The 18,467-nt window shown below is 40.5% G+C and overlaps 1 protein-coding gene across 1 annotated transcript in view; it reads left to right on the plus strand.

Moving 5' to 3' along the window:
* Positions 1-302: 302 nt before the first annotated feature.
* Positions 303-18,467, plus strand: part of Dennd6a (DENN/MADD domain containing 6A) — a 57,302-nt gene continuing 39,137 nt past the window's right edge. Inside the window, exons 1-4 of the mRNA XM_013010560.1 lie at positions 303-590; positions 9,888-9,926; positions 10,023-10,065; positions 17,801-17,913. Of these exons, the coding sequence (XP_012866014.1) occupies positions 354-590; positions 9,888-9,926; positions 10,023-10,065; positions 17,801-17,913 (432 nt within the window). The 5' untranslated portion in view covers positions 303-353. The remainder of the gene's footprint in view (positions 591-9,887; positions 9,927-10,022; positions 10,066-17,800; positions 17,914-18,467) is intronic.

Below are 18,467 nucleotides of genomic sequence, written 5' to 3' on the forward strand. Positions count from 1 at the left end.
ATACTTCATCGCCTGGTCTCTGGAATGCGAAAGTAGGCGACTCAGAAGCCACCGTTTCTACCTGAAAGTGCTTTCGGAGAGGGAGGCCCGGGCCGGCTGGACAGTCCGCGACCAGCGACTGGGTGGCATCCCGGTGTCCAGGCCCCAGTGGGAAGGGAAAGGAAGGGACTCGCTTTCAGCCAGACTCCCAGGGTCACGTGGTCGGATGCCCCGCCCCGGCCAAGTGGGTCCCCGGCGGCTGCGGCAGCGTGTGGTGCGCGTGCGCGTGCGCGGGGGTGGGGGGGTGGGGGTTGCGAGCGCGCTCTGCGGCGCGGTCCGCATCGGAGGCGGCACGAGCGGCAAGTGGGTGGCGGATGGCTCTGCTGGGCCCGGCGGGCTTAGGGCCCGGTTCCCGCGGGCCGTTGGATGAGGCTGTGGTGGCGGCCGAGGGGCGCGAGGCGGCGGCCCTGGAGGCGGCGGGAGCTGCCCTGGAGGACGATGAAGAGGACGACGGCCGCGGCCGGGGCCTGCTGCGCTGGGACAGTTTCTCGGCCTGGTTGCACTGCGTGTGTGTGGTGGGCTTCGACCTGGAGCTGGGCCAGGCGGTGGAGGTGAGGCCCGGCCGCACCCGGTCTCCGCGCTTCGCCCCCGCGCCGGGCGGCTCCGGTCGAGCCGGGGGCGGGCGGGCGGGCGGGCGGGCGGGCCTGGACCCCGGCGGCTGCGCATCCGGGCGTGGCCGCCAGCCCCCTCCGCGGGTTGGCCGGGCTCCGGTCCCTCCACCCGGGCCGTGGGAGGATCTTGGGCTGCGGCTAGGGGTGAAAAGTTCTCTTTAGGCCCCTCCTGAATTCTCGTTGATGTTCGTCTTTAAAAAAAAAAAGAAAGCCAGCGTCCCAGAAATAACCAACAAGGATCAGCAGCACCCGGGAGCGCCTGCAGCAGGATGTGTGTGTGTGGGGGGGGGGGGCTTTTCAAGAATGGAACAGCACCCCTGGCATCTGGTGAACTGCAATAGCCACATTTACACAGCCAAGTGTGGTAGGCCTGTAGCTTGTTTTGGTGATTGCAGTAACTTAAGAGCTTCGCACTCAGTATGAGCCGAAATGCTAGCCTCAGCATGCATTTTCTACTTTTCCTTTTTTTTTTTGTTCCCCATTTGTGTGTGTGTGTGGTGTGTGCACGCACGCTGCCTCACAGCCCTTCCGTGTTAGGGATCCAATCTAGAGTTTCAAGAATGCCAGACCCATGCTGTATTGCTATCCTTTATTATTTCTTAAGACTGCCTCTAAAACAGTAGGCCTGAAAGCTACTGTCAGGATGAAGCTAGGGAAAATTGTTTGCTCGTTAATCTGTCAAATTTCCCATCTTTATAGCATCTTATATTAAAAAAAAAAGCCTTCCAGTCTTACTCATTTTTGACATTATTTAGAGTCCTTTTTGTAATATGAGATTGTCTTTATGTAGCCAAGAAAAGCATTGTCAGAAGGATGTATATTTAGAAGTATATTTTGGTTTTTGTTCTTTTGGTGATAATGACAAATTTTAATCTCATTTTGACTTTGGTGTTCTAAATTGACTAAGAAAATTGGTAGGGGAAGTTGACTAGAAAGCTACTGCTCTTCCTGGGTTCGATTCCTCAGTACCACATACACAGAAAAAGCCAGAAGTGGTGCTGTGGCTCTAATGGTAAAGTGCTAACCTTGAGGGAAAAGAAGCTCAGGGACAGTCCCCAGGGCCTGAGTTCAAACCCTAGGACTGACAGAGAGAGAGAAAGAGAGAGAGAGAGAGAGAGCAAGAAAGAAGGAAAGGAAGGAAAGCAAGCAAGAAGCTACTGCTTCTTGCTAACCTTGCTTCTCTTTTCTCATCTTTCCCCCCCATCCCCTTCTCTTTTCTGTCTTTACCAGTTCAGTAAACATTTGAGTTTCCACTAAGATCTAGGTAACATGCTAGTTATTGAAGTGCAACTGTAAACATATGCTCTAATCTGCATTTGGAAATTGAGACAATAGTTCAGTGGAAAACCAAGGCTTAATCTGAGTAGTTCATAGAGTTAAATACAGTGTCTGATGCTTAGTGACATTCAGTAAATACTTGTTGATAGAATGAGTGAATCATGAGCAATTCTTTATCGTAGAAAGGTAAGAACAGCAATTCCCAAAGACTTTGAAGAAAACATTGGTACAATTACTGAAAGTTATATCTACAACAAAATAGAATTTAACTAGAAAACTATAGTATTGGCTTGTAGTAGTTGATTAAACTTTTAAATAGCTAAAGGAGGGAGTCTCCTCAAGTGAATCAGTTTTGTAATATGAGTGTTGTCTTGTTTTTGACCAAATAAACAGAATATTTAACATAGTTGAAGAGCTGCAAAAGTGTGAATCATTAAAGGATTTCATTTCAGTTTCATTCCTCATAGATCACTTCATTTGGGCACATAGTTCTTAACCTTTTCTTTGCTTCTTGAACCTCTACAAATAAACAACCATGAACGGTTTACTAGAAAAAGGCTTACTAAGACAAAATTCTGTATGTGTTTCTAGGGACTGCTTGGATTAATTGATAAGCCATTATTTCTAAATTAAGTATTACTGACTTTAGATTCCTTAATGAAGAGCCCAAAGAAAGATCAGCACATTAGATGAAATGTAAAGCAGTGAAATTTTAGAGAAATATGTATATTTGCCTTATCCCTTTTAAAGTGAAAATTAATTAATATGTTAATACAAGAAGATAGTTGAAAATTCACTTACTTTGAGGCCATATTTTAGTTCAAATGGACAGGAGGGGTGGTTGGAATGCAGCCAGAAATGTAGGCTTGTGTTGAAGAAGTAACATGGTACTTCCATCTCTACATCCTAGAACCAACAACCAAAGGCGCTCAAAAGGAAGATTAATTACAGAATAGGTATAGATTAAATTAAGTTTGGGCAGTAATATTCTGAACCCACTGGTGTTAGCAAAAAGGTAATCATTGAATCTAAGGTTTAAGAACTATTGAAGCAGCTTTTCTGCCATAACAGTATTTGTATATTTCTTCTTTTTTTTTTTTTTTTTAAACCAGGGCTGAGAACCGAACCCACGGCCTTGTGCGCGCCAGGCGGGCGCGCTTCCGCTGGGCTAAACCCCCAGCCCCTGTATATTTCTTAAAAATGCATAACCAAGACAGATGCTGGTGATGCAGGAGGCTGAGATCTGGACAGCTGAGATTGTGGTCATCCTGAGTAGAAAAGTTCACTACACTCCATCTCCAGTTAACCAGCAAAATGTAGAACTCGAAGTGTGGCCCAAGTGGTAGAGTCCTAGCTTCATAAACTATTACTTAAGTGAATGTAGGTTCTTGGACTTCATAAGCCTTTGGGCAAGTTATCTTTCTCCTCTTTATCATGACATCCATGTAAGGATTTGTTAAGTCAGTATTGGGAAAGCATTTGGAAGAGTGCCTGAGAGACAGATGTATTAAAATCTGTGTTTTGGTTGTGCTGATTTTTCTAGGAATCCTCATTGTTAGTGAAGAGGGTCCCTGAGTTTTCCTTTGTGAAGTCGAGCCTTTTGTTTTTAGTGGAAGGATCTTTCATCCTTTTGTAATAATTAAAAAAAAAAAAACTGGTGTGAAACCCTTAATGGCTAATCTGGCTAAAGTGGGACCTGTGTATACTGGTTGTAAACAGCAGAAACTAAGCTGTCTCAAGCAGAAAAGGGGATCTTGGGGTAAGGACGTAAAGGTATTGAAGGCTGTTAAAACACACACCCATTGTTGCTTCAGAAAATGGCTAGAGCTCAGAACCAGTTTTGGTCTGTCTTTGTGGGTCTTGTTCATGCTTCAGGCTCCCTGCAAACTGACTTCTGCTTCTTTGGTTTTTTGGAGGTAAGGTTGCCCTTTTTAGTCACATCATTGAAGAGAATGACTTTTACTCTTGATTCAAACACCAGGGCCTGAATGGGAGCGGTTCCAACTCTTGATAAACCTGTGTGAATGTAGTGGAATGATTCACCTGGCATTAAATGCCTGTAAGGGCCCTGTTCTAAGTGAAGGAGGCATTAAGGAAATATTAGAAGAGAAAAAAGGTATTTTAACTATAGGGAATTTGACTACCTTTTTTCCCCAGAGGTGGCTTTAGAAGTATCAACATGAATCTGGTTTTCTTTTGAAACAAGGCTTGAAATTGTAATTTTGGTCACTTCTGAGTTTGAAACCTGATTATATAGTAAAGCAATAATTACCTGAATCCAGAATTACCTCATTTTTCCAACTTATTTTCTTGAGGGAGAATACCAGGCTTATTGTTGGAAACTTGGCCAAAAATAAAAATTATCAACACTAAAATCTATAATTCTTTGCTAAGAGGCAACTTCAATTAATAACGGGCATTTTTGATAATATCTTCTCTAATGCATTAAAAAAAGTAATAATATGAGGAATCTAACTACTAACTTGGAACCCAAGTGCAGGAAATAAGGAATAACTGCTATGGATTTTTAAAGCCCTAGGACTTTTATTTATTTATTTTTGCCTTGTTTCTAGTGATATACGGTCTTTTGTCTCTACTGCTTTTTGTGTGTGGATTCCATTCTTCATGCTGAGGCCAGAGTCTGCAAGAGTCTCAGTTTGTGTTCCTCTATTACTTGTGTTTGACTTCAAGTTACCTTGGTACTAATTTTAGCCAAACTAGTGTTTTCTTCTGCAACCAGGCCAAAGGTTAATGCACACACTTAGCAGAGGTCAGTGCCCTCTTTTGTTCAGTCAGCTGTGGTCAGGAAAAAGTGTTTCAGTAAGAAGTGGCCACCAGGCTCACTCTTGCTATAGGAGGAGGGGATACTTCCAGAGAATGAACTGAGCAGCAGGACCATATTACTAGAGGGGCATGCTTTTATTGATAAACATTTTCATAAATTGGCAGATCATTAAAGACTTAAAGGTATTATATTTTTATTGTTATTATAAAGGTGATGTACAAAGGGGTTACAGTTTCATAAGTCAGATTCCATATAATTAAGTATTGGTGGTTGGATGTAAATAATTTGAGGTATATCTACTTAATAAGCATTTTTTTTTTTTTTTGCCAGTTCAAGAGCTTGAACTCAGAGCCTGGGCACTGTCCCTGAGCTTCTTTTGCTCAAGGCTAGCGCTCTGCCACTTGAGCCACAGTACCACTTCGGGCTTTTTCTGTGTATGTGGTTCTGAGGAATCGAACCTAGGGCTTCATGCATGTGAGGCAAGCACTCAACCACTAAGCTACATTCCCAGCCCATTATTAAGCAAATTTTTTATAGTGTGTATTCTTAGCCAGAGACTGTTCTAGAGAGATTAGTGAACAAATAGAAATGTTCTCTCCTAGCCAGGTGTTGGTAGTTCATGCCTGTAATCCTAGCTACTCAGGAGGCTGAGATCTGAGGATTGGGGTTTGAAGCCAGCCTGGACAGGAAAGTCCATGAGACTCTTATCTCCAATTAACCACAAGAAGTGGTGCTGTGGCTCAAGTGGTAGAGCACTTGCCTTGAGCTGAAGAGCTCAGGGACAGCACCCAGGCCCAGAGTTCTTTCTTTCTTTTTTTTTGGGGGGGGTCCAGTCGTGGGGCCTGAACTCTGGGCCTGGGCACTGCCCCTCAGCTCTTCAGCTCAAGGCTAGCGCTCTACCGTTTGAGCCACAGCGCCATTTCCGGCTTTTTTTTCTTTTTGCTTATGTGGTGCTGAGGAATCGAACCCAGGGCCTCATGCATGCAAGGCAAGCGCTCTACCACTTAGCCACCTTCCCAGCCCCCCAGGCCCAGAGTTCAAGCCCCATGACTGACTGACACATACAGAGAGAAATATTCTCTCTTCCATGAGTTGTGGAAATTGAAGTAGTTACGGTCTGAAGTTAAAATGATATTTTATCATACACATAATACTGCTTGCTACACTAGGAGGTGGATAGATGCCAGTCCATCTGAAATCCTAGTTACTCAGGTGGCTGAGATTTGAGGATCGCAGTTCACAGCCAGACCCAGCAAGAGTCCATGAGACTCTTATCTCCAGTTAATCACCAAAAAATAAAAAATAAAATCCTGAAGTGGAGCTGTGGTCCAAGTGGTAGAGCACTAACTTTGTGTAGCTAGCCTTACATAGTGGGAGAATATTTGCCTTGTGTATGTTAAGCCCTGGGTTCAATTTCTACCACTTTAAGGAAAAAAAAGGAAGTAACATGGGACCACATTTAGGGGTGTGTGTATGTGTGTTTAAGTGTGTAAAGAAAGAGAAGAAAGGGAGAGCCCAACAGTCAAACATGGAAGTTATGTATCTGCTTGGGAGATACTAGCTGGGGAAAAGAGATGCCCGCACTTACCAGTGAAGCCATTTGTATTCTTAGTAGACTTGTAGGCTAGGAAGTGTGTGGGACAAGGTGAGCCTGAAGCAATAAGGAGAAGCAGGAATATATGGGGAATTGTGGGCCACAATAAGGAAGTTGCTAAAGGATTTTTTTTTTGTCAGTCCTGGGGCTTGAACTTAGGGTCTGAACACTGTCCTTGAACTTCTTTTGTTCAAGGCTAGCACTCTACCACTTGAGCTACAGTGCTACTTCCAGCTATGTTGTACTGAGGAATTGAACCCAGGACTTCTGCATTCTAGGCAAGCACTCTACCACTGAGCCACATTCCCAGCTGTTGCTAAAGGAGTGAGTCAAAGTCTGGGAAGGTGGGAGCTCAGCCAGTATTAGTGAAGAGCTACAGAAAAACTGGAAATGCAACCTTGTAAAGATGACACAGGTATTGAGCATGATTATAGAAAGAACATTGTGAGAAAGACAGCTGTTAGATCATTATAAGCACTTATAGTATGGCATCAGAAACTGAGGCATGGTCCTTGGTTCTATAAGAGGACATATCCAATTAGGCATAAAATTCTATTTTGGTACCAGTGCTTTCCATTGCATGCCACTGCTTTTAGGAGTTTGAAGGTATAGAACTCTATTCATGTATTTTTGCCCAAATTCCCAATGAGTACTTGTTAATGATAAGCTTTAAAGCAAAAGTAGAGAAGAATAGGAGCAAGTTGAAGATTTGGGTTTAGGATAGGGGAGTGAGAACTAATAACAGAAAAAGAAAGGCAAAATGCTAATATTTAAATTTATTGCAGGTGGAAATATGCATACGTATATATAATTTTCATATGTACATTACTATTTTCAGTAATATTCACTATCTGCTTATTTCTTTTTTGTAGTACTTCCCTCCAGCTCCCCCTATGAGGCTTGAACTTAGGGTCTGAATGCTGTCCCTGAGTTTTTTTGCTCAAAGCTCTACCACTTGAGCCAAAGCTCCACTTCTAGCTTTGTGGTGGTTAATTGGAGATAAAGAATCTCATGGACTTTGCTGTGTGGGCTGGCTTTAGAACTGCAATGTTCTCATCTCAGCCTTCCGAATAGGTAGATTTACAGGTGTGAGCCACCAGTGCCCATTATGTAATACTGGGTTTTCAACTCAGGGCTTCATGCTTGCTAAACAAAGAACTCTACCACTTGATCTATGTCCTGGCCCTTTTAGCTTTAGTTAATTTTCAGATGAGGTCCCATGTTTTGCTCAGGTTAGGCTTTGGACCATGATCCTTGACATACTGCTTACCTGGGATCACAGGCTTGTACTACCTCTCCTGGCTTATTGATTGAGATATTGTCTGGGCTGGCCTCTTGAGTAGGTCTGAGTGGGTTATGACAGAGTCTTTTCCTTTTAGAAGTTATTTACGTTAGGAATGGCTAAGCAAAATGTATTAGGCTGGTTTAATGAGATATTGTTAGGAATATCTTACTTTGAAAAAAATAGTTGAATAGTTAAGTATTTAAGTTGCTGGATATTAAAAGTAACATAGCAGTTTATAAAGAGTAGGAAGTAAGTAACCCCTACTAAGTATATTAAGGGTTTTTTTTTTTGTTCTTTGTTTATGTGGTGTCAGAGATTGAACTCAGGGTCTCAAGCATGTTACACAAGTTCTACCACTAAGATATACTCCAGCCCACTATTAAAATTTTAAATATGAATTGTTTATCTTGATTTAGACATAGATTTAATTGATACAAGATTAAAGAAGGATTTTCTAAGTAATAGTGGTAAGAAATCGTAAAGTAAGATGTCTACAGATTTGATTTCATTTTTTCCATTTGAAAATTGAAAATGAACTTCAAGCTATTTACTGGGAATTGAAGTTTGTAGACTTCTGGACTATAGTGCCTTTTTAGAGGAAAGACTAAATTGTGAATATGTATTGTGGGCCTAATTCTTAGCCTCCACAGACCCTTAGCACCATACCCCTGTATCTTGTTTGAAAATGACTAGTTTTTAACAATTGATGCCATGTAGAAGAGGCATTATTGCCAATGTAAAAAGATGTCTTCTGCATGTACATCAGCGTATGGAATCAAGAAGTGTTGAGACTATCTTTTGGTCACCTGGATAAATTTATTGTTCAGCTACTAAGAAGATCAGGATGGTTATAACACGACAGTTGGTTGGTCTTAGGGTGGATGGCCTTAGTTTGGTATTGGCTAATAGCTACTTTAGCCTAGTCCTGCTTCTTTTACAGTGGCTTGGAAGCAGCTGTTTCCCTTAGAAGATGGTATGTTGTCTAGGAAAATAACCTAAGAAAGGGGATGGGAAGGTGGCTCAGTGGTAGAGTGCTTGCCTTGCATACATGAGGCCCTGGGTTCAATTCCTCAGTACCACATAAGCAGAAAAAGCTGGAAGTGGTGCTGTGGCTTAATTGGGAGAGTGCTAGCCTTGAGCTGAAGAGCTGAGGAACAGTGCCCTTGCCCATTGTTCAGGCCCCATGACCAGCAAAAGAAAAAAAAGAAAGAAAGAAAGAAAAAAGAAGCCAAACTGCCTAGGAAAAAAATACATAAATCATTAGTTAAACAGGGGTGGGGAACCAAGGACCATTTCTATATTTATAACATTATTTGTGGGCCATACAAATTTATGAATACTGGCAGATGGGCTTCAGGCAGCCACAAGAAGCATATATATGTCCCATCACATAACAAATTATTTCCAGGACCTTATATAACTTTCCAGCTTGATACTCTCCACCACAGATGGAAAAGAATGTAAGAAATTATAATAGGCTTTATGGTGGAACATAAAAACTACAATGAATTCTTTCTCATTTTAATTCTACTCCCCTCCTCTCCCCTTTCTTCTTGCTGGTGCCAGGGTTTGAACTCAGGGTTTCCTGCTTGCTCAGTTGACTTTCAACCACTTGAGCCTTGTCCCCAGACCAGCGTTTTTGCTGGTTATTTTGGACACCGAGTCTCTTGAACTTTACTGTTCTGGCTGATTTTAAATTGTGATCCCTTGGATCTCAGCTTCCTGAGTAGCTAGGATTACAGGCATGAACCACTGGAATCAATCTTCATTTTTCTCTTAGTAATTATTGGTACTTAATTACTTCTTAGAATCAATTTTGAAATTATTATTTCTTGAAGTAGAGACAAACTGATAGGTTAGATTTTCCTAGGCTTAAGGGATCCTTCTGCCTCAACCTTCTGAGTAGTTGGGATTACAGGTGCATGCCACTGTACCTGGCTGTGAAGTATTTCTTTTCTTTTTTTTTTTTTTTGTCAGCCTTGGGGCTTGAACTCTGGGCCTGGGTGCTGTCCCTTAGCCCTTCAGCTCAAGGTGAGCGCTCTAACACTTGAGCTACAGCACCACTTCTGGTTTCCTGGTGGTTTATTGGAGATAGGAGTCTCACGGTCTCTCCTTCCCCAGGCTGGCTTTGAACCGAGATCCTCAGATCTCAGCCTCCTGAGTAGCTAGGATTACAGGCGTGAGCCACCAGTGCCCGGCCTGGCTGTGAAGTATTTCTATTGATCATAGCTAGTTAGAATTTTAGCAGTACTCACTAATGTTCATGTCTAACCCAATTTATCTCTTTTCTTACAGGTAATTTATCCTCAACATTCCAAACTTACTGATAAAGAAGTAAGTAAAAATGTTGCTATGTGTATTCTATTGTTAAATTTCTGTTTGGCATGTGTGTTGTATGTCAGCTTAAATAACTTTTGTTTTCTTTTTCAGAAAACCAACATTTGCTATCTGTCTTTTCCAGATTCAAATTCAGGTAAATATTTTTCATGTGTTGTTTCTCTTGAACTTTATCTTAAGAATGATGGTTGTTTTCATTACATGAAAATTAGTTGAGGGCTGGGAAGGTGGCTCAGTGGTAGAGCGCTTGCTTTGTATGCATGAGGCCCTGGGTTCGATTCCTCAGCACCACATAAAAAAGACAAAGCCAGAAGTGGTGCTGTGGCTCCAAGTTGTAGAGCACTAGCCTTGAGCTGAAGAGCTGAGGGACAGCGCCCAGGCCCAGAGTTCAGGCCCCACAACTGGACCCCCCCCCATCAAAAGAAAGAAAAGAAAATTAGTTGAGATAGCATATTAGAACACAAACTCAATTTCAGCCCAACAAACCAGTGATTGTGATAGTTCAATGTATTCTAGTCATATTGTTGTTGATTTTAGTTGGTTCAACTCTTTTAAAAAATATACTTTATTATTATTAAAGTGTTGTACAGCGGGTTTCCTGTTTTAGAAGTCAGATAATGAATACATTTATTTTTTGGACAAAGTCACCTGGTTCAGCTCTTAAAGTAACTGTTACAAGGTAATGAGTAAAACATCAAAGAGCATTGGGCACTGGTGGCTCACGCCTGCAATCCTAACTACTCAGAAGGTTGAGATCTGAGGATTATGGTCCAAAGCCAGCCCATCCAGGAATGTCGGTGAGACTAACTCCATTTAAATCACAGAAAAGCCGGAAGTGGTGCTATGGCTCAAGTGGTGGTGTGCTAGCTCTGAGCAAAAGGAGCTCAGGGACAGCACCCAGACTCAGAATTCAAGCCTCAGGACTGGCAAAAAAAAAAAAAAAGGAATAGGGAGAAGACAGAAAACCTGCAACATCTATAGATTTAAGAACTGGAGGTGTGGCTCAAGTGGTAGTGATTGAAAAAGCTGAGCAAGACTTCAAGGTCCTAAATTCAAGCCCTGGTCCTGGAACAAAAAACAACAAACACCCCCACTGTATAACCCCTGCTTTCACTGTATTTGATGTTGGTATAATTTGTGGAGGGGAAGGGAAAAAACAAATCGTTTAAATAGGGATACAGATGGACCCATTGCAACAATGAGATGTACGATGTACAAGTTGTTATGTTGAAAAACTAACTTTACAACTTTGGAGGGGTTGGGGGTTTGGGAGGAGTGGGGAGATGGGAAGGGATGGGAAGGGGAAACAAAGGAGGAGGCAACAATGCTTGATAAGAAATGTACTCATTATCTTGCCCATGTAATTGTAACCCCTCTGTACGGTATTTTCAGAATAAAAACAAACAAACAACCTCCCCCCAAACAAACAAATGAAACAAAATAGTTTTTTAGGCTTAGAATGACCAGATTTTCTCAAACTGCACACAATTAGAACCCTAAAAAGTAGAATCACTCCTGTCTTTTTTCCTTTTGTGGTTACTTCTAATGTCCTGTCCGTTTTTTCAGTAATCTGACTTGGAACACTCAATGCTCTTCTTTGTTTTCTTTCAGGCCTTTTCTCCATTCTGTATAAATCTTTCAGAATTTTTTCCCATACATTTGGAGGTAAAATATGTGCGAAAAAAAGTAAAATCATATATTACCTTTGAGAGTGAGTAGATCTGACATACAATGATTAGAATCTTTTTAGGCTTTTTTTTTTTTTTGCTACTAATGAAATATTGGCAGAGAGATCTAGGCTCTATTCTTGTTTCATTTCTGGATTTAATTTCTAGAACTCAAGGTAAGCTGAGTTATATGGATTGCAGGGTAAACTGACAATGATTATACTCTCAGTAGGTTGTACAGCATGTTCCTTTTCAGACCATAGCTGGCTACCTTGACTTTGTCTGTCATGTCTACATGAGCATCAGAGGTTAAAAAAATCCCTGCCTCCCTATATATCTCTTAGGCCTAATCATCATTTTAACTTGAGGGCAACCAAAAGGACCCAAATTTCTCCTTTTGAAAGTGTCTACCCACCTTGAGTAGGTAGAAGAGAAGTATTCTGAATCATTAAAGATTCTTAATGTTAATGCAGATGGCATTAAGTCTGCATAAACCTATCTAAAATGACTTTTATCTTCCATTAGTTTTCTCTCTCTTTCTCTCTATACATATATATATATATATATATATATATTTACCCTCCCATAATTCCATTCCCCTATGAGTACAGTGTCTGTTCATTTCTCTGTTACCCTCCTTGAGAAAATTAACATTTTAACAATTTACCAGTTTATCCCAGGTATAATTACTTAAGGAGAGTTCTTTTTTGTTCCTGAAACCATCATATGCATGTGAACAGTTTTTTTTTAAATTAAAAATTTTTTTTGGTCAATTTAATACACAGAGCTTAGCTACTGAACCTGAGTGTAGAAGAAGAAATTGTCCCATGTCAAGTATCGAGGTTTAGAAATGAATTTTGTTTTGTTTTGTTTTGCCAGACTTGAGGCTTGAACTCAGGGCCTGGGCCCTGTCTCTTTTGTTCAAGGCTAGCACTCTACCACTTGAGCCAGGCACTTCTTCCAGCCTTTTCTGTTTATGTGGTACTGAGGAATCTAACCCAGGGCTTTCTGCATGCTAGGCAAGCACTGAACCACTAAGCCACAGTCCCAGCTGCTTATGTGGTGTTTAAATAGCCTTTTGAACACATAGCTTTATATTTAGTCTTTTTTGGAAGTATAAATCTATGTAAATAAAAAATTCCAATGTTTTAGAGATATGAATGGCCCACAGATGTTATTTTAGTGTGTTTTTAAAAAATAAATTGCATGTCATTTCAAGTATGGCACACTTAACCCATAATGTTGGTTGAAAAAGATTGGTACTTATATGTAAAATTGACAAGAGACCTTGAAAGCAGGCACCTTCGCATCCTAACAGATGAATGTTAATCTGAAAACAAGAGACTATGTTCTGTATATGTCTGAGATCATAGATACAAGTTGTGAGTATTCAAACAGTCTGCTTCTCTTCACTGCCATTAAATGGTCATTGAAATTACTGTGCCAACTTGGAGAGATTTAACTTTTCCTCAAATAATAACTTTTATTGTTGTGGAAAGAAATCAAAGCACTATAGAGCACTTTAGGAAAGGGTCATAAATCAGAGTTCTGTTTCCATGATACACATGAGAAAAAATAAAACAACATTTTGGACTGTGTGAAAGCTATACAAATGAAAGAAGATGGTTTTAGAATTCCCAGTGGAATGGTTGCCAATCCCACAACCCCCTTTCCCACACACTTTAGATCCTTATGACTTTAGAAAACACTTTGGTTTGTTTTTAGGTTTTAATTTCTTAATCCATTCCAGTGATTTTTATCTTTCTCAGTCTAAGATTAAAATGTGCTTTCCTTCTTTTTTTTTTTTTTTGGGTCCGGTTGTGGGGCCTGAACTCTGGGCCTGGGCGCTGTCCCTCAGCTCTTCAGCTCAAGGTTAATGCTCTACCACTTGAGCCACAGCGCCACTTAGGGCTTTTTTCATTTTTGCTTATGTGGTGCTGAGGAATGGAACCCAGGTTCTCAGGCATGCAAGGCAAGCGCTCTACCACTGAGCCACCTTCCCAGCCCTGCTTTCCTTCTTATGCATATTTGTCATTACAAACTTTTTTTACTCAGTATTTACCATTTTCATCTGGATTTAAATGTTCCTGAGGCTTTTATTATGTTGGATACCCACAGACAGTAACCACTGTATTTTAAATATGTCCAAGCTTGGCATAATGGCTGACACTTGTAATCCTAGCTACTCAGAAAGTGAAGATTGGAAGAATTAGAGTTGGAGGCTAGACAGGACAAATGTTCATGAGATTCCATATCAACCAATAAAACCCTGGGTGTGTGGTATGTAGCCTGTCATCCCAGCTACAAGTATATGATAGCTGTCCAGACCACCTTGGACATAAATATGAGACCCTCTTCAAAAAATAAGGAAAGCAAAAAGGGCTCAGGTGTGACTCAAGTGGTAGAGTACCAGCTGGCAAATGTAAGGCCAGAGAGAAAACTTAACATTTGTAGAGAAACCATGGTACAGTGCTGAATCTGAACAAAAACATCAGTTCTTGTTCTAAGTGGATTTGACATTTAGACAATATTGACCTCTAAATATTTCTTCTCTGGAAATAGGAATATGGTTATGTACTTTACAAAGCTTGCATTATCTATTAAAAGGCCACTTTGGGTTATTTTGTTTGTTAAATGTCCTGTATGTCATAGATTAACTTTTTTTTTTTTCTTTTTGTGCTGGTCCTGGAACTTTAACTCAAGGCTTGGCCGTTGTTCCTTAGCTTTTTTGCTCAAGGCTAGCTCTACCACTTGAGCTATAGCTCCACTTCTGGCTTTTTTTGTGTGTGGTTAATTGAAGATAAGAGTCTCATAGTCTTTCCTGCCCAGCCTGGCTTTGAACCACGATCTTCAGCTCTCAGCCTCCTGAGTAGCTAGGATGATAGATGTGAGCCACTGGCACCCAGCACTTTTGTAAAATGCAACTTAGATGAATGATTAGAAAAATGAAATAGAACCCAGAAAATGTAAAATACAAGTCTAAATTAATTCTAGTAATATCAAGTTGTTTATAAAGGTTTTAAATGTTGCTGGGAGGATTGCAGTTCAAAGTTAGCTGGGGCAGGAAAGTCTGTGAGTAACTTATCTCCAGTTAAACACCAAAAAGCTGAATTGGAGTTGTGGTTCAAGTGGTAGAGTGCTAGTTTTGAGCAGAAAACAAAACAAAACATTGAGTAACAACACCTAGGCACCAGGACCAACACCCCATTACCTCCAAAAAAGCTTTTAAATGTGTACGCTCAATTTGTGTATTTATTTGGTCAGGGTTCAGTTTGTGAACTGAAACCAGTGCAGAGACTGTACTTTGAGATGCTCTGTTCTAAAGTACTGTTTCTTGGCAATTCCACCTCATCACTCTGATGACAGAGTTTTTGTGGAGGCTAAAGGACAGTAGCTAGGATTACAGACATGAGCCACAGTACTTCACTTTCTTTTATTATTTTTTTTATTAAGTAGTTGTATGATGAGGTTACAATTCCATATGAGTACAATGCTGACGAGTTTTGATTGAAGAAAAGAAGTTTCTATTTCTGTTTCAGTTGACCTCAAAGTGACATTTAAAAAACAGCTTAAGATACAATTTATATAACATGCATTTTATCCATAAAAATGCAGTGAAAATTCAGTGAATTTTTTTGTTGTTCTGTGTCTTTTTTGTACTTATGGTTCAAGGATACCTGGGCTACTTTGTGAGAATATGTCTCAGATATCAGTAAAAAAAAAAACTGAGTTGAGACGTACTTGACTCTTCTTGACAGTTTAGGCAACATTTACTATAACAGGGTTAAAGTATAGGAAGAAGTAAAAACTTGAGAAACATGTTCTGTCTCCCATGCAGGAAATGGGAATTAAAGACTTCTAGCCATATTTAATTTTTTTCTCCACCAGCAAAGTAATATTAGTGTTTATAATTGTATGTAGATGTACTTGCTGGTTTGCTTTAAAAAAATTAAACATATTGGGACTATGTTGGAAGGATGGGTGCGAATATTCAAAGGAGTGACATTGTTGAAGATGCTTTTGTATTCATAGGTTGCTTTCTTGAGTGACAACTCCTATGTACAACTACTTAAAGGTAACAAAAATATATTTTAAAAAGTGAACAAGTGCAGTGGTGGTACTCATAGATATCATGTTGAAAATGAGCTATGCATCTTGTAAGTGGGACTGGAAGGAATCAACAGAGAGTAAAAGAAGGGGTGGTGACATTGTCCAAAAAGAAGTGTACTCTTTACCTGACTTAGGAAACTGTAACCCCTTTGTGTATCACCTTTATAATAACAATAACAATAAAAATTAAAATACTTACAAAATTTAAACATGTTGTCAAGTTTGTTTTCCCCTTCCAGAATGTCAGATAGCTATGTATGTAATAAGTAATAATAAAATATTGAACATATTTCACATTTATTAATTATAAATCTAATGACTTGGAAAATTTAAGTGACAAGTTACTTCATGTGTTTTTTAATAGAATAATTTTTAGAATACTAATGGTTTTAAAATACTTTTTTTTTTTTGTCAGTCCTGGGGCCTGAACTCTGGGCCTGGGCCTTGTCCCTCAGCTCTTCAGCTCAAGGCTAGCGCTCTATCCCTTGAGCCACAGAGCCACTTCTGGCTTTTTCTTCTTGTGTGGTGCTGAGGAATCAAACCCAGGGCCTCATGCATGCAAGGCAAGCGTTCTACCACTGAGCCACCTTCCCAGCCCCTTAAAATAATTATTATCTGACAGTTTACTTAGTTTTTACCTTTTATTTTTGATGACAGTGGGGTTTGAACTCAGGGCCTTGAAGTTGCTCATCTTGCTTGTTTGGCTAGTACTCTATAACCTGAGCCATGTCCCCAGGCCTATCTTTTTGGTCGTGATTTGGAACTGGAATACGTGGATTTTTTTTCTATTCCAGTTAGCTTTTAACTGAGATCCTCTGAATCTCAGCCTTCTGAGTAGCTAGGATTACTAATTAGGATTAGTAATTAGGATTACTAATGTCAGGCTTAAATTTTAAGAGGTTTTCTATAATGATTAGTTAAAAGTCTGTCTTTCCTTCTTTCTTTCTTTTTCTTTTGCCAGTCTTGGGGCTCAAACTCAGGGCCTGGGCACTGTCCCTGAGCTCCTTTTGCTCAAGGCTAGCGTTCTACCACTTGAGCCACAGTGCCACTTCTGGCTTTTTCTGTATATGTGATACTGAGGAATTGAACCCAGGCCTCCATGCAAGCTAGGCGAGCACTCTACCATGAAGCCACATTCCCAGCCTCATTTTTGTTTGGATGATTAAAACATTAGATTGATTATGTGGGCTCTTCCTAAGTTTTATATATTTTATCTTTCTGAATGAGCTGATTGTGAAATAAAAAAACAGATGGAAGGTGAAGGAAAAGGACTTTGCCAGCAACCCCAAAGCTTCCTCATTCACACATCCCCACCCTCCTGTGCATGTAATCACTGTCTGATAGAACTTTTTTTTTTTTTTTTGTCTGTCCTGGGACTTGAACTCAGCCTGGGTGCTGTCCTTCAGCTCTACAGCTCAAGGCTATCTTTCTACCACTTGAGCCACAGAGCCACTTCTGGTTTTCTGGAGATATTGGAGATAAAAGTCTTAGAGACTTTACTGCCTGGGTTGGCTTTGAACCGTGATGCTCAGATCTCAGCCTCTGGAGTAGCTAGGATTACAGGTGTGAGACACCGGCGTCCGGCCCTGATAGAACATTTTATGTTTTTCTTTGTACCTTCATCATTCAACTAGGTATCCCTAAGCCCTACTGCTTCGTTCTGCTTTTAAAAATTCTAAGCCAGGTGCCGGTGGCTCAAGCGGTAGAGCACTCGCCTTGAGCTGAAGAGCTGAGGAATGGCCCCCAAGCCCAGCGTTCAAGCCCCATGACCAACAACAATAACAAAATTCTATATATGTAGACTTGAACAATGTGTTCCACTTTTGTGTTTGGCTTCTTTTGCTTATTTAACTTGGAGAAAATGGAGTAGGAAAACTAGTGTAGAGATTTAAGAGTTAGCTGTCTCACAACTTTGTGACCATCAAAGATGTCTTTGAGCAAGATACTTGGACTTTTAGGTTCTCCTTTTTCTACTGTAAGTCATGAGCAAATGGGTGGAAATGATTTGTAAGATTCCTTAAGCTCTAAAATTGATGGAACTGGAAAAATAAAATTGAACTAAGTTATCCTTTCTTTCCTTTTCGTTTTTGTTAGGTTGTCTTGGAGATACCCAGTTTTGTTTTAGATTTCGACAGTCTTCTGGAAGGAGAGTGTCACTGCATTGTCTCCTCGATCAATTTGACAAAGACTTACCAGTTTACTTAAAGGTTGGAAAAGTAGTCATAGAAAAATGTCCATGTGAGAGAAACATTAGAACATATTACTTTAGAACTCATGTATTCAGTTACCTCTCATATCATTTGGAAGTATTTTGCTTTTTAGTCTGTAACTTCATTGTATAGCTGCATTTCTTTTGGAAGTCTGATAAGGATTGAGCATGTCAGTGAAACAGACCATAAAATGACTTGGTGAACTTTATTTTGGAGGGGTACATGGATTAAAGCTAAGGCCTCAAGTATGTGCTCTACCGCTTGAGTCTCATGACTAGCTCTTTGTCTTCTGTTTTTGAGATAGGATCTCATTAACTTTGCCAGGTCTGGTCTTGAACTGTTTGTTGGTCCTCCTGTACCCATGTATTAGATAGCCAGAATTACAGACATGCACCACCATGTTCAGCTCTTAACACATTTTATTTTATTTTTTTTGGGGGGGTCCAGTCGTGGGCCCTGAACTCTGGGCCTGGGCACTGTCCCTCAGCTCTTCAGCTCAAGGCTAGCACTCTACCACTTGAGCCACAGCACCACTTCCGGCTTTTTTCTTT

This window comes from Dipodomys ordii, unplaced genomic scaffold, assembly GCF_000151885.1.
Source record: "Dipodomys ordii isolate 6190 unplaced genomic scaffold, Dord_2.0 Scaffold12, whole genome shotgun sequence".
NCBI lineage: Eukaryota > Metazoa > Chordata > Mammalia > Rodentia > Heteromyidae > Dipodomys > Dipodomys ordii.